This window comes from Notothenia coriiceps, unplaced genomic scaffold (assembly GCF_000735185.1).
Source record: "Notothenia coriiceps isolate Sejong01 unplaced genomic scaffold, NC01 NC01_scaffold00035455, whole genome shotgun sequence".
Taxonomy (NCBI): domain Eukaryota; kingdom Metazoa; phylum Chordata; class Actinopteri; order Perciformes; family Nototheniidae; genus Notothenia; species Notothenia coriiceps.
In genome coordinates, this window is record NW_011368156.1 from 99,062 (window position 1) to 124,370 (window position 25,309).

Genomic DNA, 25,309 nt, shown 5'->3' on the forward strand with positions numbered 1-25,309 from the left:
TTAATAGCTTAAAGTCTAATCTTAAGTAGGGCCTCAACAATGTAATTTTAAAAGCTACTGTTTCAATATGAAGCTCAAGTGTGGAACAAGCTATGTGTTTACTGTTATCCTTGTGTAGTATATTATTTTAATCGAGTTAACCAACTCAGCTCATGAACATGAATCAAATGTGGGATTTTCTTTATTCAGATTCACCTGATCCATTTGTTTGAAGAGTACATCGGTACTGAAAACATTTCAACTTACACGTTCCTATCGAAGTATTTTGCTCATGTTTACCTTCAGACTAATATCTTAATTAATAAGCTGTCACATTAAATTCCTTTAATGTTTATCATGAATGGCAAGTGAGATTCTGAATAGTGTTTAGATTTCTTGTTTTGTAGGAATGTATGAGTACTTTATGGTTGTGTAGTGTAGCTTTACGATCAAATCATACGAGAGTCAGTAAAATTATTGTGCTTTATTTTATCTTAATCAAAATGCCCACAAGTCTTTATTTTCTTGGAGAGTAGCAGAAAAAAAAACTAAACCATATACTGTAAACATTCACATTATTAGTTTTTTTAGAAATGTATTCTTCAGTAAACTCAGCGCAAAATAACACATTTCATATAGTAAACAAAAGAAAAAAACAACATTTATAGGCATCACTCCAAACCATTGGCTTAGATTGTGTTTTGAGGTTGATCTGCACGGTGTATCCATCAGCTCAAATTGCACGTAGTAAGTGTAATTAACTCTAAGACTCTAAGTAGAAGTGCCACCTCAAAGCACACAGGTTGGCAAGAAGTTCCCCTCAAACAGCCCTATCCATTGACCTCTTTAGCAAATAAAGACATGTGTTATCATCACCATCCACCAAAGTGTTGGGTAGTGTTACTAAAACGGACCGATGTTGTCACGACTAAGAAATCAAGACAAAACACATGCAATCATTTAGCCAAAGAGAGGGTCGATCCAGTAAACTGGCCTCCTGCTCCAGTAACCCCCCTTCTGGCAAGAGTCTGAAAACATCTGTTGCCCATGAGAAAGATGTCATAAAATTGAATGTCAAGGCACTTCCCCATGTGAGGATCTTGTCTTTGAGTGACATGTTTGTGAGGCAACAAAGTAATCCAACTAAAAAGAGAATACATAAAAGTATTTAATACTTGGCAACTCCAATTGTTGCCAATGGAAACGCTTCGGTAAAACACAGTTTATGTGGTAGCTTTGGTGTTGACCCCAGCGCCTATTTCAATCTGAAGTCGTTTTCATATTGCATGTGAGCTTTTTTAAGTAAATATGTTGAAGGATGATACGCAGACATCTTTTCCTGCTGTCAGAAAAGATCAGCCTCACACATTACGTATTATTTTACCGGTCTGAAATTTATAGAGAAATCTCTTTCTTTTCTTTTTTTAATTCCTATAATGAACTATGTATACTCTTATAGGTAACATAGAGTAGGTGTTAGACTTCCAATGGATGACTTCAGACAATTGTCAGCTAAATATGTCAATCAATTGTCCAGAACAAACATACAAATGTACAGATATGTAGAATTGAAGCTGTTATTTGTAAGAAATGTGCTTATTTGCTTTTTTAGAGAAGTAAATACCACTCTGATGTCTGTGCAATAAATAAGACTGGAAAGGGGAAACATATAGAGAACAAAAAGATATGTTATAAAGATAGGCAGATTGTGTTACCTTTAGACAGAGCAATGCTAGCTGTTCCCCCTGTATTGAGTCTTTATTCTTATTGTAGCTTTACATTTAGTGAACCGATCCTTCAATCCAACTGTATCAAGCAAATTCAAAGTTTCCAACCATCTCATAAATTAATAATCAATTTGGTACAAATTGGGGCAATTCTTTCAAGAAAATGACTGAAACGTGCTAGAAATCATCAGGCAATTACAGACCGATAAAATAATGGCTCAACACTATCGTTGACTTCACCAGAGAGCTTCAATATAATCTGTACTTTTTTCTGTACTGGCAATAAATATCAATAAATAAAAAATACTTTATCTGGTAAATAGAATTGCTTAGGTTCACACTGGTAAAACTAAATTAAATATATGAGGTGCACTGAGATAATACTTTATAAATACTCTTCTATCATTGATTTGAGTTTCTTGAGAATATAAGTTGCACACGTGACAAGAGCTATCGTCCCTTTCTGTTACGGCAGTTTCAACCACACACACTTTCTACACTAACTGGAGTTGCCAAGTCGCTGTCACAGGTACCAAAGTGTGAGGTTAGGTAACAAAACAGGGTAAAACCAAGGTAAAATCATTAATACCCCACAAAGCTGCCTGCAAGTAGAGCTAACACCTAGCCTTTGACTTGAGCTTTGATTTTCATACGCAGTAAATAGAACCAGGCGTCTCTACATAAAGTACCCACAATTCAATTTTTACTATTTACAAACTCATAAATATATAGTCTACAGTAGGAATCATTTCCCCCCAAAACAATCATACAAAAAAACAACAGACCATAAAAAACTCTGAACACAAATAAAATAGATTATTTCTATCAAAAGAAAGAAAAATAAAACGGAAACAAAATGTATTCATATTCCTTTGGAGTGTTTTGCTATGTTGATCTGTAGCAGTACTTGTGATGTCGAGCCCTCGGGAGATTTTGAGACCTGAGTGTCGTCGGTCAGGTGCAGATCACAATAGCGCTGAGTTCCCTGGGAGGGGCCAGGCCCGAGGCCCGGTTCATGTAATCCTACACTGAACATACAGAGAAACATTTGAAAAAAATGGGGATAAGGGGGAATGGGGGGGAGGGGGGTAAAGAGAGTTAAAATATCACAGGTCATCACCACCCTAAGGTTCGGGGGACTGCTCTGACAGAGTGTTGAGCAGGTTTTTGTAGGCTGAGGAGTTCATGTAGCGAGGATACGAGTCTCTTTGCATTAGTGTGTAGATCTGCACCTGGGCGTCTTCAAAGGTTTGCAAGTTGGGTTCCTGTATGTTCCTGTTGATCGTTTCACGCACACGGGAGTCAAGGCTCACCTGGGAGTCAAGAACAGAGGTTTCAATTAGAGAGAACTGCATGTGCACATTCTCAGTGAAAGATGGCATTCTAATATATATCTTATTTGTTCTCTTACTGAGACTTTAAGTATATTGATATCATTCTGTCTTCCAGCTTAGATAACACAAAAGATGGAACATGGAGTAAACATCTAGCCTGACTCCGTCTACAGATAACAAAATCCACCTACCAGCCCTTCTGAACCTTAGCATGTTATATCTCATCGGTTTTTATTCCATTTCAACAAAGTGTAAAAATGACAATGTGCTGCTTTATGTGCATCAATTATTTCTAAGCTGGAAAATGTTACTCCCAGTTGTCTAAACTGGTTACCTGGAAACTGATTAGAGCCCAGAAATAATCCAAGGTTTACTTAGCAGCATAGCATAGCAGCATAGCATAGCATAGCATAGCATAGGTTTTTGTACAGTTTAAGAAGTGCGGGTTGCTGGATTTTGTTAGCATTGGAGAGAGCCAGGCTAGCTGTTTCCCTATGTGTTATGCTGAGCTAAGATAACCAGCTGTAGCTTCATATTAAAGGTGGGGTAAGTCATTTTGGAGAAACCAGCTCGAGTGCGATAGAATTTGAATATACAGTACACAACTGGAAAACATCTGGCACTTCCTTACAGAGCCCCTCCTCCAACACACATGCTTCGTGCTTTTTACAGCGCTACGGCTTCCACAGATTACATCTTTATGTATTTATTGTCAAAGCATTTAATATATTCATTGCTATCGGGATGTTAAGAGCATTCGATGGAATATAACAAAAAGTGTTTCTGAAATAAATGACATACCCCACCTTTAACCATAAAGACAACATAGTGGTATCAACCTTCAACATATTCAAAAACGGTTAAATTACCTTTTATCTATTTTTATGATTGTGTTTGCTTTAAAGTTTTTTTTTAAATGTTATCTGTACATGTTTTTATTATAATTATTATCATCAGGCCTACCTTTGTATATTGTGTGTTGTCACTAATCTAAATGTATTTGCTGTGAGTTGGTGGACACCTGAATTTCCCCCAGAGAATGGAGTATATTCTTTCTATTGATTATAAAGATTCTTGTTTGAATTCAACACATGTTATCCTAACAGTGATATTAAGAGCTGTCATACCTCTTTAGGCGATAGGATGGAGATGTAGTCCTCATAGATGACCCGAGCTCTCTCCTCTACTGGGGTCTTATTGGCATCTTTGCTGAACTCCTCGCAGGCTAACCAGAAGAGCATGTTCTCCTCGCTGAACTCGGTGCGAAGAAACTGTCGGAAGGAGTTCCTCCCCGCTGGGCAACACATGAGCTTATCGAAGGACTGCCCCCACGAGTGCACCTCCTCCAGGGTGGGCATCGGGCTGCAGGGAGCATGGACAACGTGTGAATGAGTGAGTGGTTTCAACATTTACTAACTTTGGCATTTTTGGTGCAGTGAAATCAACGGACCAGTCTTCACAGTCTGAGGTCCCCTCCTTGACGTCATAAGAAGCCTTTCGGTTCCTTTCATCCCGGTCTTCATTCCTAAAAGGGACAAGGAAAAATGAATAATGAAATAATTGTTCATCCTTCATTTCATATTCATTTATCGTGTTACTTACCAACGAATGATCTTACTGTATGTGTAATATAAACATTATATACATGCAAATAAAACTACCCCTGTAAATAGAGTAATTTATATTTATCCCAGCAGTCTTTCTTTGAAAATATTCTTTTGTTTTATTAATGCAGTTATTTTTCAAGAAAAATATGTGAAACATTTTGCTGTTTTTAATTTTTTGAAATATCTTTTTTTTGCTGGATTACATAAGTAAATCTCTTGATTTTACATTGTTGGTCAGATATGATAAAGAATATTTGTATTATATACTTATATACTTACTATACTAGATTATGAATACATAGATATTTCAAGGGCTCACATTTCTCACATTTTCTGCAGATAACTAACTGAATGCCGTGCAAAAAGGTTGCTGCAGGACAGGAGTCCACAGATGACATGCAAACATATCGAGAACATATAGACACAAGCCGGAGCCTGCTGCTGAGACACAGTTTCTCAGGCTGTGATTTCCTGTGTGCAGTAATGTCGGCCATGCTGCGCCACAACCAGCGAGTTCTCCTGGAAGACCTACCAGGAGCAGCTACAGCAGCAGCACCAACAGAAGCAACATGCATTTGATCCCCGTGGGTTAGCCTGGCCCGGCTGGCCCGGCTGGCCCGGCTGGCCCGGCTGGTCCTGCTGGTCCTGCTGGTCCTGCTGGGATGGTGCAGTTTCTCCCGCTGCCGACTCCTGCTGCACCGACATCTGCCTCTTTCGCATCTCCATCCGCTCTGATCCCATGGGCTACAGACAGAGGGGAGAGGCGCTGTGTTTAGTGTTAAACATGTCAGGAATAGCATAAAACTAGAATTTTGTTCTAAGAAATTTGACCCACAATGGAGTTCTATGATACAAATTAGTGCCAGTGCAATATGCAAGGACAGCACAGTGTAGAGTGGGACACTGTGACATCCATTTTATCAGCATTTTGATCACTTTCAGCAGGTTAATTAGATGTATTTAATGTACCACCCAGCAGTTGACACCTATGTATTTGTTATGCGTGCAGGAAGTGAAGTGCTGCTGATGCTCTAGCAGGAGCTTGTGCTGACATGCCCGCAGGCCACACTGTTAAGGAATGCTCGAATCAGGGGGGAAGTATGGAAGAATAATTTGCCGATTTTGATTTTGTGCTACCAAATGTGCACTGGCCAAGCACATTTTAGTCCCACTAATCTCAAACTGGCTGTATGTTACCCAAAACACTCCAAATGCATGTGTAAAATGGAAAGCTTGTTGACCATTGGCTCAATGATCATAATCCAACATTTGAATCATCCCATTTGTATAAGCTTTGCAGCATTGCATTAAAGGATTTCCAAAGCTCACTGGGCCCCAAGTGGAGAAACAAATTAAATACACACAAAAATAATGTAAATATCTGTCAATTTTCTCAGGATTTCTTACTTGTCAAGTGTCAATTTGTCATGCACATTTAGGCTATCATGTCCTTGGGAAACCACTGTGTTATAATTGTGACTCTATATCAACAGAAACCCCATTAAGGGTTGTAGGCCTATAGATATACAGACTGGCTCACAGAATGACTTCTTGTCTGATTTTAACAAATGTGTCATCACCAGGTCACACGCTGCCAAATCCTGTCAGATCATTTATGTAACAATGCTGTCGCTCCCAACACACGGCATCATCCGAATACTACCTGACTCAAGAAACGATGCTTTAAAAAAAAAAAATGTCAGGAGATTTTGTACATGGGAGGGGGGCCCGAAGGCGCAGCTTGCAAATCTATAACCGCAGCATCGCTCTATCACAGCCTTTCGGTGAATACAATACCATTTGGTCATTTCTAAAATGGATCCGCGCCGTTTCACTCAGATTCAGAGCAGGCTTCAGCTGCAGATTCCGTGCGTCCTGCCAAATGGCATATTTTACGCGTTGGGTACTTCAAAGCTGACACAATTGCAGTACGCTATGGCTTGACTATAGACGATGAAATGGGGGGTGGGGGTGCTCGTATCCATTCAAAAATAATAAATCATGATAACAGCAAATACAGCGCTATTCCTCTTCAATCTTACCGTAGCAGACATTTGAACGACACTGGGACGTAATGGCTCCTGAACGATTTTATCTGCAGAAACCATTGCTTTAGCCGCTTGCACAACACATCAATGGAAAGTGCCACCATGAAGAACCGTAGAGCTTCTTCGCCCTGGACAACCACCGAAAAGACACTGCCTAGATCTGTTAAAAGCCCACTGTACAGCAAGATTGTGACATGCCATTTAAAATTACCGGGAAACGGACTCAAATGCTCCGCTTACGAAATGTCCGTGCAATGATAAACCAGTTTGCTACCAGTACTTACACTTTCACCATGTATGCACAGCGAGAAGAGGTAATTCTTTGCCTTGATTACATCCGATGGCACATAAGGCTTTTTTTCCCAACCGGCTGCTTCAAGTCAGTACGCATGCGTCTTCTCTCCAGCTCGTAGTAGCCCAGTGAAGAGCGTAAACCCCGACAGTATGGCATAGGGTTTTACAGTGCATATCTTTTAACCTGCCTTGCATGCGAAAGGATCTCAAACCAGACTATTCAAGCAACATAGCCTGCATTATGTCAGTTTGTAGTAAAAAAAAAAAGGCGGTAAAACAAATCTTAGAAACTGACGCACTAGGTAGAAAAGGACCACTTAACTTGATTGGAGGCCATATTGCATTAAAGATATTAACAAAACCAAACAGAAATACATGCACCAGTGAGCCCATGCATGAAGTCGCTGTCTATGGTGCTGAACAGCCAGCAGCTTCTTTTTAACTGAACCTCTCTGAAGGATAGCATGACTTTGGCAGCAAATGTTACATCATTTGTGAAGTTTAGTCTTACATTTGTACTGTCAGTTAAGTGCTTTCACATTATTGACTGATCCATCCAAGCGTATCAAATATATTTATTTATTTATTTTGAACAATGGCTTTTAATCTTTTAGATTACATTTGGTTTAGTTAAAATGTACTTTATGGATCTGATAGGGGGAAAAGGTTTTTGCATTGCACATGAGTTAGAAATGAAATCAAGCAAATGCAATGCTGTTTCCTTATCTTGTCACAACCATACACGCTCACAGACAACCTTCTGTTAATGCATGCACAGTCATGCAACATACACACACATAGACACATGCATTTACACATTCACACTGTCTTTTCATACACATATGGTTTTATCCTAAATCTGCAACATCTATTGTTCTAACGTCAGGAATGGCAGTTGCAATTTAGCTCAAAGTTAGTACACATGACATTGGTTGCATTGCTGCAACTATGTCTATCTGTATAAAATAAAGCATACATTCCCATTTCCATGCAGGTTATACACAGTATGTCGCATTGGATCATTCTGTAATTAACTCTTTTACAGATGATTGCCTGGCTGCTCTGTGCCTTGTTTAATACAGTGCAGGCCTACAACCAGTAATGATGTAGAAGACAACACTGCCATCTGTAGGCGGCTGAAGCTGCAGCACACACACAATATTCTCTCTGCACATCATAGTAAAGCAAAGGCTGACTCATACAGCCTTGATGGTCATGTGAAAAAAAATGAAAGGCACGGAGACGTTTGCAACATTTGTTCTCTTTCATATGTTCCCTAACATTTGACATGCTTTTACATTTTATTATATATTTGATGCCAAACCAAGCTAATGGATGTACAATTTTTCACATACAATCTATTCTATGCTTTGTATGTTGGTGCACATCCGGATTTGCTTTGTACAAACACCAGATGGCACTCTGCCTATTCTGCAAATGTGAAGCATATCATATTGTATTTGATCTAATTATCTTCTTAATTTACACCAACACCTTTGTGATGGCTGGGCCACATTGTTAGTTAAGATGCTCTTTGATTGCATGACAATTAATGTCATCCCTCCCAAATTGTAATAATAAGTGCTGCAAAAATGTGAGCCCCCTGTAATACAAAACTGGGTGGAGAACTCACAGCATCCATACAGACCTGGTACAGCTCTATGATACTGCCAATTGAACTAATTGCCGATTAGGGATTCATCTGCTCGGTTATCGTGTCCAAAAAAAATAAAATGGAAGAGATTTCCTTCCTATCCAGAGTCATTACTGTGCTGAACTGGGGCATGCCCTGAGCATCCACACATCTTTATTCCCCTCTAGAGAAACGATCATGTGACTTTCTCCACAACACTTCATTTAACACCTTCCTCTGCGTTCATGTTATGCAACGCAGACCCACAAATAGCCATGATAGATTGATACATACACACGCAAGCAACGAATAACACTACACGCGGGTGAGATTCTGCACAACGCACAGACTTTTCCCTCTGAAGGCCCAACGACAAAATCTGAACACACAAGGTCATACTGTACATAGGAAGCTGGAGGGGGACAGGATGAATGAAGTCTTTTCAGGGTGTGTTTAAAGGGGATTTAAACAATTGTAAAGCCTATAGGAAAAACGATGTAACTGTAGATTCAATAACTGGAGCTACACATGCAGATAGGCACTAGAGAGGAGGTGTGGTTATCAACTTGACACTTCAAGCGATCATGCATGGCAGCTGCGAGCATATTGCATGTGAAGATGAGTCCTTCAATCACAAGCTGGCTACTGAGCATAGGAAACTTCATTTGTCTCCATTTAATTTGTATTCCCTGCTAACATTATTCTTCTTATAAGGTATTTCCCCCATGTCTTTCATCAAGTTGCTTTGGTACATTACATTTCAGGATCAATTTAATGAAATGCAATCAGTGTGTTTTTCCTTGTAACCAAGTTACGCTGTCATCTGTTCTTTTGTTTTTCACTTTAACATTAAATAATCAACCTCACTCTAAGCGATATGTCTCCCTGCTAGCTGATTGTCCAAATTACCACCCTCAGGTCCAGGTAAACACAATTCTGTTGGGCTTATTTAAAGACATGTGTTAGCCTTACAGGGGAAAAAACATGATTGTAGCTTTACACACCCATTATGTTGTTGTGATTCAGCCTGACCTTTTTCTTTAAAGTCATCATCACAAATGTTGCAGGAAGTCTTTTTTTTGGTGTAATGCTATTTCATACTAAATGTACTTATTTCTGGTCCCACAAAGGGAAATTCAGTTTGCAGGAACATTTATATAAATCAAATAATTAACCTAAATGATTTATAATGGTGGCAAAGGTAATGTCCAAAATGCCATCTCTGATCTCTGATTTCCGTTTCAAAAGTATTGCTATCAGGCTGGATTGATGCTGTGCCAAAAATAATAATACTTATATCATAACTCGTTCATACAAAAAAATGACCTCGACACACAGGCAATACAGCTCTCTGCTTCAAAAGCGCATCAGTTTATGAGACCATCAATAGTCACAAAGCGGAGGGAAACCTCAGTTTGCTCTTCTGACAAAAACTCTCAAATTAAGAGAAATGGTCTTCATCGGGACATGTCAGTTATCATTTATGTTCTTTGTAAAGTATAATAAGAAATGGATCACATTAAAAAGTTCATGAAATTACAATTGGATCTCTTTTGCTACAATATATTCTCTACTGGCTATCAATAAAATATGTGAGCACTCTCTTGCACTCCCTTCTCCTCTGTGGTATTTGTCGATTCAAAATGTGTATAAATAACCTTTAGTTACTTAGTACAGAGAGCATTTAGAAATCTTAATTTATCCATTTACAAACCATGATTTGGTTGCCAAGCAATATCACGTTTTTAACACGTTTGCTAAAAACAACTTAATCTATTCACAACTCCCTTACTAAAGCATTGTGATGTTTATACTGTTTGTCCGTACATCGGTCTACCTCTCCGTCTGTCTCTGTGTGTGTGTGTGTGTGTGTGTGTGTGTGTGTGTGTGTGTGTGTGTGTGTGTGTGTGTGTGTGTGTGTGTGTGAGACTTTGCAACTTTATTTAGATTTCCAATGACTAGTAACATACTATTTAAGGAAACACCATCTTCCTATAATCTTCTTAGCCTCTTTCAGACAGGAAGTGCTTCTCTAAATAGAAGTTTGGGCTCTTGATGCTTTGACTAATCGTTACAACAACAACAACAACAACAACAAACAAGTACAGTAGGAAAGATGTGGAAGACTTATTTTGTTACTTGTGGCTTCTTATGAGTACAAGAACTGATAAGCAACTCAACATCCCTTATTCAAATTGTTTCTATAATATGTTCTAAAGGAGCGGAGAAAAGCTCCATTTGATTGGATAGCTGCATACATTTGCTCCATGAAAATTAGCTCCAAATGAGCAATCAGTGGTGCGTATATGATAATGAGGCTTTCATCAAAAATGGAAATACTCATCGGGGTAAGGGCCATACCTCAAGGCAAACCATCTCCTGTTCCTCTGCTGCCGGGTCATTGTAGTTCACTGGGTATCTCCCACCCTGCCGGAGGGCCCGGACCAGTCCCTGTATCCGGAGCCACATGAGGGCCCTGGAGCGCCTGATCCCCCGCAGAGCAGACGTGGGTCTGATCTCCCACTGCCTCAGCGCTCTAGCGCATTGCATGCTCCGACCATGAGGCCTCACTCGCCTTGTGAGGCACAAGTCTCTTCGAGATCATAAGAAATCCACACTCCTAACTCTTGTTCTCTATGTTTCCCTCCCGTCTGTTCTGAAGCACATTGTGACAGAGAGAAAGAGAGAGAGAAAGATGCAGGAAAAAGCATGAGCATGAGCGACCCGGACAAAGTGAAGAGTGTTTACAAAGGAGGGGCAGAAGGGGATTAGGAGAATGTCCTCACAGGATCCTGATTCCTCTGTGCTTTGCTGCGTCTCACAAGCTTAGGTCAGATTAAGACAGGAGGCCTTAGTGTCTGAGTGAGAGGGACGTAGAGGAAGAAAAGTGACAGACGTGGATTCATTTGTGATTCTACATGTTCCTTAATGAATTCCCATGTAAGAGAATGGAGTACAACACATTGTAGATTAAACATATGACCTTAGTGTACATGCGGCACAGTTGATATATTATTAAAGATATACACTCTGTGGTGCACGTGTGTTTTACTGAGGAGCTTATGGCGTGTTGAATTTGGTCTTGTCGCTCATTAAAGACTCACACGTATTTGATTAGCTAGAATCTAGCTAATCAAATACAAAATTCAGTTCAATTGGAAAATAAGTTATTGACCACCACATGTCAATCTAGCAGCTAGATTGACATGTGGTGTTCAATAACTTATTTTCCAGACCCATCAGGATGTTGGATGTGTCTCCTTCTTCTCTTTCCAAGATTATTTTTTATTTCAGGGGCTGTTTGCAGCCCTGTCAGGGATTTGGCAGCAGGGGGACGAAAGTCCCTCTGGTTGTATCGATTTCATATATCACAGCAGCAGCCTTCACTTGTTTTTCTATTTCTGTTTTTGGGAAAAGCTAGTGAATAATTCAAAAAGACAATCGTGGTGTAGAGTTTATGAATTACAAGCTAACCAGCAGCATATACATTAATACAAAATGGACCCACCTTTACCAGCTGTAGCATTACAATGATGTCTACATAACATATAACAAAACAAAGCAAATATATACATATATATGTCTACTGGAGTCCTATGAGTTCATCATCATTAATTAGTTGATTTAAAATGTAATAAACTAAATATGCATAGTAGCTTACTGAAAGTGTCATAAATGTTGAGAATTAAAAAAACTTGTTTTACCAATGATATGTAGCCTACTAAAATAGAGGTATAAAGTAGAATTTAATGTAAATACCCAAGTAAACTACATAGGATACTGCAACATATATACAGTGCTTGAGCACGTAGGCCTACTTAGTTATTTTCCCCAGTGTTTGTCAAACAGTTCTACCGTCTAAATGTTTATACTAACAATTATAGAGATGATAGTTAATATTAAGGTTACCACCTGCATTCAGTTTGATGTTATTTCTGATGTTAAAGTAGAAAACTTCTCCTTCTTCTCTCATGCTGCTGGGTCACGTGCTCTGCGGTGCATGTGACTGTCACATGATAGAAGTGACGCGGTGTTGTAGTCAGTCAGCTGTTCGCACAGGACAGCAACTAGGTGGGTAAAAAACACTTATTCAATACCAGAAATATGTAAGACTATTCGTATTGTGATTTGTCGGATTTTGTGTTTATACATGTTTAACCTGTGCGCTGGTGTCTGTGTCATATAGTGACAGAAGGGATGCGAAGCTACGTTAGCTAAGCTAGCTTTGGTTAGCATCCTCAGCTTATTTAGCTAGCTAACGCTGTCACCCGTGTCGCCGTTAACGGAATAATTACACTATTTTATATATATGCGTGATATTTGTTATACAACCGTGACATATTTTAATGATACAGAATATGTACTGCGTAGTTTATTTTGGAAACACACACCATGACATGTCGTGACATTGGGTTAAGCTAATTGTGTCGGATAACCTGCCAGCTGTTTAGCTTCAGCTGATGGTTAGCTTAGTCAAACTATGAAGATGAAATATGTTGGGTTAATGTCTGTGACACACGTCGAAAAATTCATGGCATTTTTTGGCAAATTATGTATAGCTCTAAGACAACTGCGTAATAGCATTTCCCCTGGTAAAGCTCTGTAACACCTTACCAAACTAGCTAACTGATGAACCATCTTTAAGTCACCATCATCATCAGGTGGTGTAAATCCGGCTATAAGTGTGATCTGCAGTGTGCAAGTTGTAAACACAACCAGGCCAACACATCGACTCTGATTTCGAGTCACTGCTAATTCAAATGTTAATTATTGTGTTTCCATCCAGGTGGAGCTGGATTTATTTCTCTATCTAGTGTAGTAGATAACTAACAGGATGGATATCCGCGGGGCAGTGGATGCTGCAGTGCCCACCAACATCATTGCTGCGAAGGCGGCAGAGGTGCGGGCCAATCAGGTCAACTGGCAGTCCTACCTGCAGTAAGTACACACAGTACACACATTACACACAATACACACATTACACACAGTACATCTTATATATTTGACTAGCTACTAATGCTGTTCAACCGAAACAGCTCTGCCATTAATTCTACTTGAACCGAGCTTACAAATGTAGTTTAGTTTTATGTATACATACATTAAACTAATGCTTCAGAGGGTTTCAGTGCTTTACTTGTCACTAGTTAGGACATCAGATACATATGTTTTCTGAATAACGTGCATATTTAGCTTATTTAGTTATTTCTTTAAGTCTCTTTATGTCAAACCATTCTTAGACAAATTAAGCTCTCCCTACATCAATCTTTATGAACACTAAATATTGTAGATCAAGTGTATTTGTCAATCTAAATTCAGCTATAGTTCCTGTATTGTGATTCACTGTCTTGAATGAAACTTCCTCTTTGAGACGGTGCATTTTAATAAGGCAGTTCCAACTTGTGACTCACATTATAACTTCTTAAAAAATCATATGATGACTTGATTCCTTCTTTGATTTAGTCTGGATCTAATATAATTATCTTTTCACTATAACTATAACTAGCTACCTCCATGTACAATCCATGTTGTGGGTTTAGCCTTTGCTAGAACATGTGGTATTTGTTGTTATTGCCATTATTGTGCTAGCTGCTCTAGCAATTAGAAGCTGCATGCTAGGGACAAAACAAAGCCCAATCCTTCAGTGAGAGGATCAGCATACATGTATGTTGTATGTCTTACTTAGGTGTTAGAGGAACTGTTTTAAATGTCTCATGAATAATCATTAGGAGCACACTCAATTAGCCAATCCACTGTGAGCCTGGCTTCTTTTTCAAATCAGAAATGTACATTATGAATTGCATAAAGTGCTAAAATGGCAGAATCCTGATGAATTCTCTCCTAGGAGTCAGATGATCTCAGCGGAGGACTGTGAATTCATCAAGAAATTTGAGGTGGCCAACTCTGAGGAGAAACAGGTCATTCTGACCAATGAAGGACATCAGGTATTGAGAACTTTACATTATCTGTGTTCTTGGTTAACATTCTCATCTATACAGCAGTTTGGTTTAGATTTCTTTCTGTTCTTACCTTTAGTGTACAACCTTTTAAACTAAGCAAACAGACAGTTGCAGGATGAACATAAATAATGGTTTTGCAGCAAATCTTCCTTCATTATCTCTATTAGACTCACAGAGCTGGTGCCTATGCGTACAATTACTCACACTAAGGAAGAAGTGGTCCTTTTGGGTATTGGGTACAGGAGAGCAACATATTATCTATTGACTGAGTGCTTATATGGTACATTGTGCATTACCATACAAGCACTCAGTCAAGAGGAAACATGTTGCTCTCCTTTCAATGTTTTAGTGTTGTACAATTCTACTTTCAAATGCTCTGCACTACCTGTTTTAGCTTTTCAAACACGTTTGAACCGGACTTCCTGGTTCATATTCTGTTTTCAGTACCCAGTACTCACATGCTCACACTATTGCAGCCTTATGAATGGTTTTACTGACGTACTGTCAATCTGAAAGAAGTCCTATGCTGTATCATAAGAATGTTTTGTTGAGCTCAGTTAGTCTCTGGACTGTTTTAAGAGGCAGAACAAAAAAGCAAAGGCTTTTCAATTTGTATTGATTGATGGGTGGTGTGTATTTCTGACTTTTGTATGTTTCTATTTTGTTTTTCTTGCTCAGTGTGCTAAGACCTTTCTGAACCTGATGGCACACATCTCCAAGGAGCAGACGGTCCAGTACATCCTGACTCTGATTGATGACACTCTGCAGGTACACAGACAGACCCACTGACTGTGGACAAATAGGACATGCTTGCACATATATATATATATTTTAAGAAGACAGTGGTCAGAAAACGATGTATCTTTGGCCCAAATATTTGACCTTGACTAAGCAAGAAGTTTGCTTTAGGTTGTTTCATTGAAAGTCTTGGGCCATGTCATGAATTGATATAAGTTAAATGGACATCATTGTCATTTAAACATTGAAGTTCTCTCTTCTGTTAGAATTGTAGGCCCAACTGGAGGAGGGTTTGATAATGATTGCAAATATAAATCACAGCATTTCATTTTAAACATATTAATTATAATGTGGTGGATTGGCAGACTTGCAAGATTTGGAGAAAACTTAGAATTTTCACCTCATTTGCCCTTTTTTGATATTTTATCCTCCCATAAATTGAATATATAAAATAAAAACATTTTTGTACCTTAAACCCTATCATAAATAAACCATATACAGTCATTTTGAATATATTGGTAATCTCTAATACAGCATTTTCCCAGCAGCTATTGCGGTAACAGATTAAAAACTGGCACTAATGGACTTGAGTACAGATGACTAGTTACTGTCAGAAGCCAAAGGATGATTTATTTATAATTGTTTACGGATGAAGAAATCAGACTCAGTCATCCCTGTTTTAACATCCTGGTTTATTTTGGAATCACTTCCACAAAACCTTCTTATTCTCTTTGAGATCAAAAAGATAATTAGTTGGTTACTTCAGCTGTGCAGAAAATACAGTCAGTATTAACAATCCAAGAGCTGATCTTAATTGATTTGTGATTCAGGAGAACCATCAGCGGGTCAGCATCTTCTTTGACTACGCCAAAAAGACGAAGAACACCGCCTGGTCCTACTTTCTTCCAATGCTGAATCGTCAGGACCTTTTCACTGTCCACATGGTGAGGGGTGTGTGGTTGATACAGAGTGTTTTTCACATCACAATTTCCGGTTTTCCCTGCGAAATAAGACAAGTTATTGCATATGTTTAACCCAGTGCTATCCTATAACCCTTTTACCATGCTTAACCACTGTGGTATGTTTGGTTGCTGACATGAACTAATTAAGCATCTATTACAACATTACATTACATGTCATTTTATTCAAAGCGATTTACATACATTCAGTACTTTGGACAATCAGGAGCAATTTGGGGTGAAGTGTCTCAGGGACACAACGACATGCTGACTGCAGTGGGACTCGAACTTGCTATCCCCTGATTCGAAGTCCAGCACACTACCCACTGAGCCACAGCCTCCTCCGAACAAATGATATTTTGCTGAGTAGAATATCAGAGATTACTCAGATAAAATGATTATAGTTCATTTTTAACAGACATACATTTTTCATGTCATCTTAGCAAGGCATCAATAATTCCTGACAGAGCAACATTCCGCTTTTCCACAAAAACAAGCAATTCATGTAATCATTTCTATCTTCCAACCTTTTCACATAAAAGATGACCACCCAACGACTAACTGATTACTATGACAGGGCTCCCATATATGAATTATAAAGCAGGTGGGCACAATGTGACCCCGAGTCTGCAGCACAGCACTTAAACTCAATCCCACTCTCATGCCGACTCATGCTTTTTAAATTAGAGCGACAATATTTCTACAAATTCTCTCCTGCCAAGAGGGAAATTGGAGAACAGAGTTTGTTACGGTGTCATCGCAGGGCTCAGGAAGCACTTTACAACCTGACATTGTTTATTATTAGGTCGTTTTCCTCAGTCATATTTTTCATTTAGTGCATCATGTTTTGTGTTCAGTCAGTATTTTGGTCTGGGCACCAGGGATTTCAAATCAAAGTACTTTCGTCCAATCACTTTTCTTTATGTATCGCTCTTCCTGGAATTTAAATTAAAAGTCCCTAATGCATCATAGAAGACTTGATCGTATAGCAGCTGCTTCACTTAATAAAAAGTTGAGGCATTTCTTAACCTTAGGGCTAAATCAAAGCCGCAACATAAATCTGTTTCATTATTTTTTGCTGAATATATGTATTAACTGTACGTATACTTTTTACATTTGACATCTAATAGGAAGTATTTGTCAAATAAATCCTTTACAAGTCTAAATGACTGCCACTTCTGCCTTTTCAGTAATGAGTAACACATGCTGTGCAGAGATCTTGTGCAGTTTGATATTGGCTTTTCTAAAGTTGAATGAGCCTAAATGTCTTTGTCTTTCAGGCGGCGAGGATCATTGCTAAGCTGGCTGCCTGGGGGCGTGACCTGATGGAGGGAAGTGACCTGAACTACTACTTCAACTGGATCAAAAGCCAACTCAGTTCACAGGTATGCACATCAGAATACTCAAATACCTTGTGATGTATAAAAGTCTCTCTATCTAAATATCTGGACTACTGAGGTGGATTCAATGCTTTTCATCATGGACTAAATAGTCATTAACTGCATCCGTTACAGAGATGTTGCCATATAACCTTTTCTTACCTGACAGAACAGTACAGTGTAATTGGTGATAATTAAGAAACGTGATTAAGGGTTACCAAAATGAGTTTATAGTGTCAACTTTATCACTATTGTGACATTAGAAAGGTCCAATTCACTGGGATTCATCCTCTTTGCAGCATGAATGTGCAAATCAGATGTTGTGTTGACATTGTGTTCTGTATACTTGAGTTTTGAAATGCCTTTTAATTAAATGTATAATTGCGTGTTTTAACAACTTAGCTATTGTGACATTAAGCTTCCTGAGAAAGGCTTTCTTCAAGTTCAAGGCTTTTATTGTCATGTGTGCATACCTACGGTGTAGATATGACAATGAAGGTCACAGGCTCCTCAAACAGTGCAACACAATAAACAGGTAAAATAGCACAAGTCAATAAAATAGAATATAATTCTTATGTAGAGTTCACATTTTTTCATAGAGTAGAATTGTCTAATAAATAGGTTTGATTATTTGTGTTCGTCCTCACAGTGAAAACGTAATCTGACAGATTGTAATGCCTTTATTTGTTGTGAGTTTGAGCAGGCCTCTTAGACCTTGAGACAGTTTGATGAAAGCTGCGCCGTTGGGCTCGGCTTTGCCTTGGCAGATGTATGCACTAAAGAGTGGGCTGATACATACCTCCATATTGATTCCCAGCTTCTTTTGTGATCCTGAATTGAACACCGGTACTTCTAAAATATCCGGAGGTGTTGTTAAATTCAGAAATAGTCAGATCTTTGAAAAGCCTTTCAGTCTCTCTTTGTTTTAAACATTCTGTGTCATCGCAAAATATGTTCTCTAAGTATACCTCCTTCTTGAAACTGCATTTAATAATTCACTTCTCTCCTCAGCAGCAAATCAACACAATGAGTGAGCATCCACTGTCACTGAAATGCATTATGGTCAAGAGTTCATCATATGCTGCGTAGTCCAGTGTCACTGTCACTAGGCTCACAGCGATGGATTCTGAACAACTGTGCACCTGTTTTGTTTCTCTCATTAGAACCTACATGGTACAGGTCCAGAGTCAGGCTCAGGAGCAGGAACTATTTCCCCCAGTGAAGTGAGTATGAGTGAAGTGCATCTTCAATGGGGCGCTTCCGAAAGAAACAATGGCAGGGCTTTTGCAAGCTGGCATCTGTCGGGTGTCACCGGACTCTCACATACTTTCTTCTTCCCTCTTTATCCCTCCCATCCTCCTATTGCATTCAACTCTTTCATGAGTAATTGCAGATGGCTGGAGTCCTGACTGTTAGTGTAGTAGAGGAACTCTTCATTCAGACAGCATGATGTTTGCTGCCACTGATTGGTTCTAACTTTAGACATTGCATGCATTACGCCACTTCTCTTTAATGCTGAAGCGCATGACAAACAGCTTTTACTTCTCATCGAGATACAAAAGAAAATTGGAATGACATTTGCACAGCAGCAGCATCCTGCCATTTAATATCCCATTCAGCGGTGCGAGCATAGAGAGAAGTGTGCTCAGTAATCGCTTGACAGGAGTGCTATTTAATAATCGAACCTCATATTTTCCTCTGCATTTCCAACCAGGTAACCTCCACTCTTCTGTCCTCACTGCTGCCTGTTCCTCTTGCTGGACATTCGCTTTTTCTTCAATCTTTGTCAATTAACAGATTAATATGATGTATTTTCTCCTCTCTAATCTCAATTTACATTATTCTGCTCAGGTGTGATGGGACACCTTTCCCTGCTCTTGCTTTGTTCTGTACTATTGGGTGTGTGATCTAGCATGTAGTATAACACTATAGACTGCATGTGCAATGCCTCAGGATTGACTGGTGGTGGTGGTGATGCAAGTTTTGGACTGGCCTTCTTCTATGTGTTGTATCTGCTTGTCAACTACTCCCATGTGTCAGAACTGCACTAATTGAACTTCTAACATTGTGTTGGTTTTCCTAACGACACAGCTAAGGCACACGCTTCTGTTTGAGTAAATGTTGGTTTCTGTCTATTGCAGAGCTCTCAGTACGTCCAGTGTGTGGCTGGCTGCCTTCAGCTGATGCTGAGGGTGAATGAGTATAGGTTTGCATGGGTGGAAGCTGATGGAGTCAACTGGTGAGTGATAACTCCTCTTAAACTGGGGTCATCCAGTATTTCACAGTCTACACATTTTTTTTAATTTTAAAGGGGCCCTTCTTTGCACCTTTTGAGTTTCATATTTGTTTTCTGAGTCTCTACTGTGACATGTTGACGTGCTTTAAAGTTCATATAGGTATTTTTTCTCATACTGCTTTTGCTGCAGCACCTCTTTTCACCCTCTGGCCGTTTCTCAATGTCGAGTAAACCTGCTGCAGAGCCACTATTTCAAGAATACTTTGTCATCGAGTGGCGCCGATTGCTGGGCATTTAACATGCATTTAAAAAGTCTTTCGGCGCCACTCAATTACGTAGTACACTTGAAATAGTGGCTCTGCAGCAGGTTTACTCGACATTGAGAAACGGCCTCTGTCTTAAACCAGAGCAAAGTCTGCTTTGATGTAATTGGTCATCTACTTGTCCCGCCCCTTAGACTATCACGTACAATGTCATTCAACTTTATAATCATTGCACATAGTACAGTACAAGTACCTCAACATGCAGTTTGCATCCAACCAGAAAGAGCAAAGAGTAGAAAAGGTGCAGATGAGGGTACAGTATATATGCCCGGGTTAGAGTATGCAGTTTGTAGTGGATGTAATATATGGTTGTATAATTTTTAATGTATACAAAAGGAAAGAAAATGTGCAAGGTCGGCCTGGATGGAGTCAACCGGGTGATAACTCCTCTTAAACCGGGTTTCTTCAGTTTTTCACGCTCTAGAAAAGTTTTCTTTTGAAACTGTAGAGAGATGACAGAGAGGACATCTTGGTTTAAAGGTAGCCGTCACTTTAGAATGAATTTCACAAAAAGCACAGAAATAAGTAAAAACTATAATTTCTGCCAAAAAAGTAGACAGTCAAAAACCAACGCCACTATTGTGATGATCATTACTCCTCAAACTGATCTTTAGAAAGCGGCAAGAATAAGAGGACCATCCTGTCAGATCCATAGCTCGTAACAGGCTGGATTACATTATCTTTAAAGAGCCAATTACTGATGAAAGAAAAGACCTCATGTACCTGTTAGTGCCATCTCCAGAGGTGAATGTCAGCTGAGGTGGAAGCAAATCAAGCCTCTCCTTGTAAAGGGAGTCCAGCAGGATGAGTGGAGCTCGACCTTTGTGTGACGCTCTTAAGCTTCCTACAGGAATCAATCTTTATTACATTTTCAAAGGCCACCCTTTCAGAAAACCTTTTCATGTTTTTGACTTTGCGTCACATTGTTGATAGAAAAATAAACCTTCCATAAAGAAGACTTCCACCACACCAAAACACGATAGTGCTAGACAGCTAGGAAATGTTTATCATTCCTGTGTTTGGAGAAAAAGCCCTGTGGTTTTAATAAACATGTTCACACAATATACGTGTTTGAGTGATTGATGCATTATATTGTGACGGCACATTTCTGAGGGGAGGATGTTATAGTGAGTGAATAATCAATATTGTCTCTCGTACAAAGTAGAGCTGAATCCCGTCTCACTTGGTCACTCCATCTCTTTCCTTAATACTGCATTGTGAAACCAGCCCAGCTGCTTGATATGTATTTGATAATTATGCTATTTTGTCAGATGTGCGACTCGCTCCCTCGCTGTAGTCATAAGTACTCTCTATTTCAAGCAATTCTTCTCTATCTAAAGACTGTCAGAACCTTTCCCTTCACTTTGCGTTATTAAAAGAGATAATGGATGAGCCGCATTCAGGCGCACAGCTGTTAACAGATGGCAGATATACATGGGGGTCTTTTCCCCAGCACTCAGTGGTTTTTTGTTATTCATGTTGTTTTTTAATCATCAATATAATGTTTTTACTTTAAAGCATCACAGCGGTGCTGAGCAACAAGTGTGGCTTCCAGCTCCAGTACCAGATGATCTTCTGCGTGTGGCTGCTGGCCTTCAGCCCTCAGCTCTGTGAGCAGCTGAGGCGCTACAACGTGGTGCCGGCGATGTCCGACATCCTGCAGGAGTCCGTCAAGGAGAAGGTCACCCGGATCATTCTGGCTGCTCTCAGGGTAAGTGGAGGAATCTCAAATGCCACTATTCACTGAAAAAGTTTTGAGGACACTAGTTGGATTTATTTCCCATGCCTGCAAAATGTATTTTCTTTCCCACATTTTTACCATGAGCCCAAACTATTATAAAGTGTTTTAATGGAGATAGAAAGTTCTTTAGTAGGTAATAATGTTCAGATCAGCTTTCTGTCCCCAGAGTCAGAACTAAACATGGAGAAGCAGCGTTCAGTTATTATGCTCCAAATATCTGGAACAAACTCCCAGAAACCTGCAGGTCCGCTGCAACTCTTACTACTTTGAAATCCAGACTAAAGACTTTTCTTTTTGCCGCTGCTTTTAATTGGTATATTCATATCTCACACTGCACTGTAACTTTTATTTTATTTTAATTTTATTAGCTTTTCTATATAAATAAACTTGCCTTGCCTTTGAAAATAGGGGAGTCAATTCAACTCGATTTGAAAAGAAGAGGCCAATGTCTTTTGAATCTCAAAGTACAACATGTTTTATTTAACAAAAAAGGTAACAATAGCTTCATTTGATATTTAATGTATCTGGTATCAAACTGAACACATACCCAATAATCACTATTGTTCTCACCATATAAGTCAGGATCCAATGTAAAACATGATGAGTTTTCCAGGTACAGATGTGTCAGAGAACGAGCCTATCGGAGCACCTGGTGGAAATATCTGTCACTGTTTAAAAAGGGCACATGAAAGGGGGGCACTTTTGATCAAGTTTGAAAATCACAGATCTCAAGGTACTTTTTGTTTTCAGCTAATGTTGGAGCTTTCAACATTTTTTTTTTACTCAAATTGCTTGCAAAAGTTTTCAGATCATAGTTCAGTGCCAGCCTTTTAGTTTTGATATAAAACAGCCTGTTTGCAGTTTTCAGCACAGCACCTTTTGATGACAACATGAGCAAAGTGAAACACACCTCCTACGCAACAGATGAGGCAGCCAATAAAACTACAAAGCCCATCAAAATACATAAAAACGATTTATGATTGTTTTGCCTTTTCACCTTCCTGCTGCGATTGCTCCAAACTGAATATATAATGCGGTCCTAAGTAAAAGCTTCGGTCTGGACTTGCTCGGTTGTTTCTCGTTTGGTAATGAACTCCCCATACTCACTCCGACTGAATCAAATTAAACAGAAGACGCCACATTTATCTTCATATGCTGTGGGGCTTTTATATGAAGGAACTCAGTGAGTCTGACACGGCACCAGCATGGGTCTGGACCTCTGGGGAAAACACATTTCAAATCTGTGATAACCAATGGTGGAAAGTATATTTACTCAAGTACTTTTTTGACATATTTGTACTTTACTTGAGTATTTCGAGTTAGTTAATACATATAAAAGCACATGATATGCTATATATGTTATAATGAAGTGCTACTCATCTACAGTATTTATCTTCGTTTGGTCCACATTGACAAACTACAAAACTGAAATGCTCTTAAGGGATAATATTAAACCATAATAATAAATTGCTAAGAAAATATCCATTCTGCGTAACCAGTACTTTTAATACTTGAGGTACATTTAGCTGATAATACTTTATATATTTTTCTGAAATGGGCCTTTGTGCAGAATGAGCACTTGTTGTGCTTTAAGTACATTCTGATGCTAATACTTGTGTCCTTTTTGTTTTTAAGGACACTTCTAAATCAGGACTTTAACTAGTGGTGGAGTCTTTTAACACTATAGTATTTGAGCTTTCACTAAAGTAAAGTATCGGAGTACTTCTTACAACACTGGTGATAGCTTCCAGATGTTCAGAGGGTTCGGTATTTGGAAGAGTATATCAATGTTTATATCAAATGTTACAGATAACCTCTCTTACAGTGTACTTATACATTGTACAGCCTGCTATACCTGGCCACCTTTAACATGTATCATATAGTACACCAAGTCAACGAATTACAGCATTGAAGGAATGCGGATTTAAATGAAGGGCTTTAACGATATCCCAGCTGTGTGCTACGCCAGGCAGCCTCAGCGGCCTCGCTCACAGCACAATGGGGAGGCAAATGATGATTACATGATTGAATCATGAGCTCGAAACACTAGTGGAGGAAAGTTAGAGCTCATTTTAAAACCCAACTTCCAGGAAGGTATTTAAGGTTGCTTGTATTTCTAAAGCCAGATCCAATCAGTATTTCACTCTCATTGTCACCTCAGTGAATGGGCATCTGTGCTCCTGATGGAATATCTATCTTGTGTCTTTTGTTTACTCTAAGAAATTGCTCTGAGACCAGATTTCAGAGGGAATATGTTGTGTTGTATTATGTTCGCCTCAATGCGCCGCATATGTTCATTCTTAGATTCTTCCCCAAAGCTCATTCATCACCCCTCCTGCTGCAGAGCTGTCGCATCAATCGTCTGTGAATGCACCCATTAAAAAGAAAGGGGCTTGGTTTCTTAATTGGTGGAAGAAGTTTGAAGTTCAATTCGACTGTTATATATTACAGCTAATTAAAATCAATTGTGTGCATCGAAGGGAAACCCTGGAACGTCGTGGAGTTGAGCGGGTTTTCCCGAGAGTCATTGAAACGTACCTTGCAGTGAGTGTGTGAGAATTAAAGTGAGATTAAAACTTTATTCCTCACCAACACATTTAGTTGAAGAACCACACAGTGCATCTTGCAGGTTTTTTGTAAAATTAAGATTATCACATGCACTGGGAATTGTCTTTTTACCATATCCTTTTAGAAAAATCTTCCACATTTATTTGTTTTCCCTAATGTACTCATTATGCAAATTCTTCTCACCGCATGGGACTATCATTGTGACTTGAATTATCCGAACCATCTGGGAGTCCTTGAACACAACCCTTAGAGGCATCACTGCTGTGCTTGTGATGTGTTCCCCCTAACTTAACATAAAGATGTTCTCTATCTTTGATATAAGTGTCCCAGAAAACTTTCTTTTAGCCACATTCCTTCATAGGCAAGCATGCGTTATACATTTGCTGTGACTTGTTGACTTCCTAGAGAGGGATGTTGTGATGGAAATGGCCAGTTGTAGATTTGTCCTCAACGAGTCCCACAGCTGAAGCCACTATTATTCTCTCAAGGTACCTGGAGTTTCTTTGACCAGATATTTTGCTTTAGAAATAGCTTTTACAATACCTAACAATGTGTGCTTGTTGCAGTGCAGCTCTGCAATCAACCTTTCCACACATCACTCCAGCAGTGGCTCAGTCAGTAGGGGCTTGGANCGCCGGTTCAAGTCCCCGACCAGACCTAAAATATGGAGTGTGGACTGCTACTTGGAGAGGTCCCAGTTCACCTTGTGCCCTGCCGTGGTGCCCTTGAGCAAGGCACCGGACACCCCCCCCCCACTCCCATTGCTCCCCGGGCTTCTATTTCTAT

General features: G+C 39.3%; 2 protein-coding genes across 5 annotated transcripts in view; one reads left to right on the plus strand and one right to left on the minus strand.

Annotated features, from left to right (window-relative positions):
* Nucleotides 1–448: 448 nt before the first annotated feature.
* rgs20 (regulator of G protein signaling 20) lies at nt 449–12,614 on the minus strand. Of its 3 annotated transcripts, XM_010791427.1 has the most exons (6): nt 12,535–12,614; nt 10,984–11,273; nt 5,180–5,391; nt 4,491–4,565; nt 4,168–4,402; nt 449–3,019 (listed from the first exon to the last, which is right to left on the minus strand). In XM_010791427.1, exons 2-6 carry the CDS (start codon nt 11,170–11,172, stop codon nt 2,831–2,833), a joined length of 900 nt encoding a protein of 299 aa, XP_010789729.1. In that variant the 5' UTR covers nt 11,173–11,273; nt 12,535–12,614; the 3' UTR covers nt 449–2,830. The 3 variants fall into 3 exon arrangements, with proteins under 3 accessions (XP_010789729.1, XP_010789731.1, XP_010789730.1); XM_010791429.1 differs by lacking the exons at nt 10,984–11,273; nt 12,535–12,614 and adding an exon at nt 6,980–7,058; XM_010791428.1 differs by lacking the exons at nt 10,984–11,273; nt 12,535–12,614 and adding an exon at nt 6,690–6,964.
* atp6v1h (ATPase H+ transporting V1 subunit H) overlaps nt 12,603–25,309 on the plus strand; it is a 21,711-nt gene continuing 9,004 nt past the window's right edge. Inside the window, exons 1-9 of one of the 2 annotated variants that reach the window (XM_010791424.1) lie at nt 12,603–12,693; nt 13,409–13,560; nt 14,465–14,564; nt 15,258–15,347; nt 16,148–16,261; nt 17,557–17,661; nt 18,819–18,878; nt 19,797–19,894; nt 21,733–21,925. In XM_010791424.1, the coding sequence (XP_010789726.1) occupies nt 13,457–13,560; nt 14,465–14,564; nt 15,258–15,347; nt 16,148–16,261; nt 17,557–17,661; nt 18,819–18,878; nt 19,797–19,894; nt 21,733–21,925 (864 nt within the window). In that variant the 5' untranslated portion in view covers nt 12,603–12,693; nt 13,409–13,456. The remainder of the gene's footprint in view (nt 12,694–13,408; nt 13,561–14,464; nt 14,565–15,257; nt 15,348–16,147; nt 16,262–17,556; nt 17,662–18,818; nt 18,879–19,796; nt 19,895–21,732; nt 21,926–25,309) is intronic. The other variant, XM_010791425.1, reaches the window with a different exon arrangement.

What these genes read in the sequence shown, in the direction of transcription:
- rgs20 (XM_010791427.1), bottom strand. Translation starts at nt 11,172, where the DNA reads ATGCAATGCGCTAGAGCGCTGAGGCAGTGGGAGATCAGACCCACGTCT. An exon ending in TGCTGCTGTAGCTGCTCCTG is followed by an intron (nt 4,566 to 5,179) that starts GTAGGTCTTCCA and finishes TGTCCCTTTTAG; the next exon opens with GAATGAAGACCGGGATGAAA. An exon ending in ACCTCAGACTGTGAAGACTG is followed by an intron (nt 4,403 to 4,490) that starts GTCCGTTGATTT and finishes TGCTCCCTGCAG; the next exon opens with CCCGATGCCCACCCTGGAGG.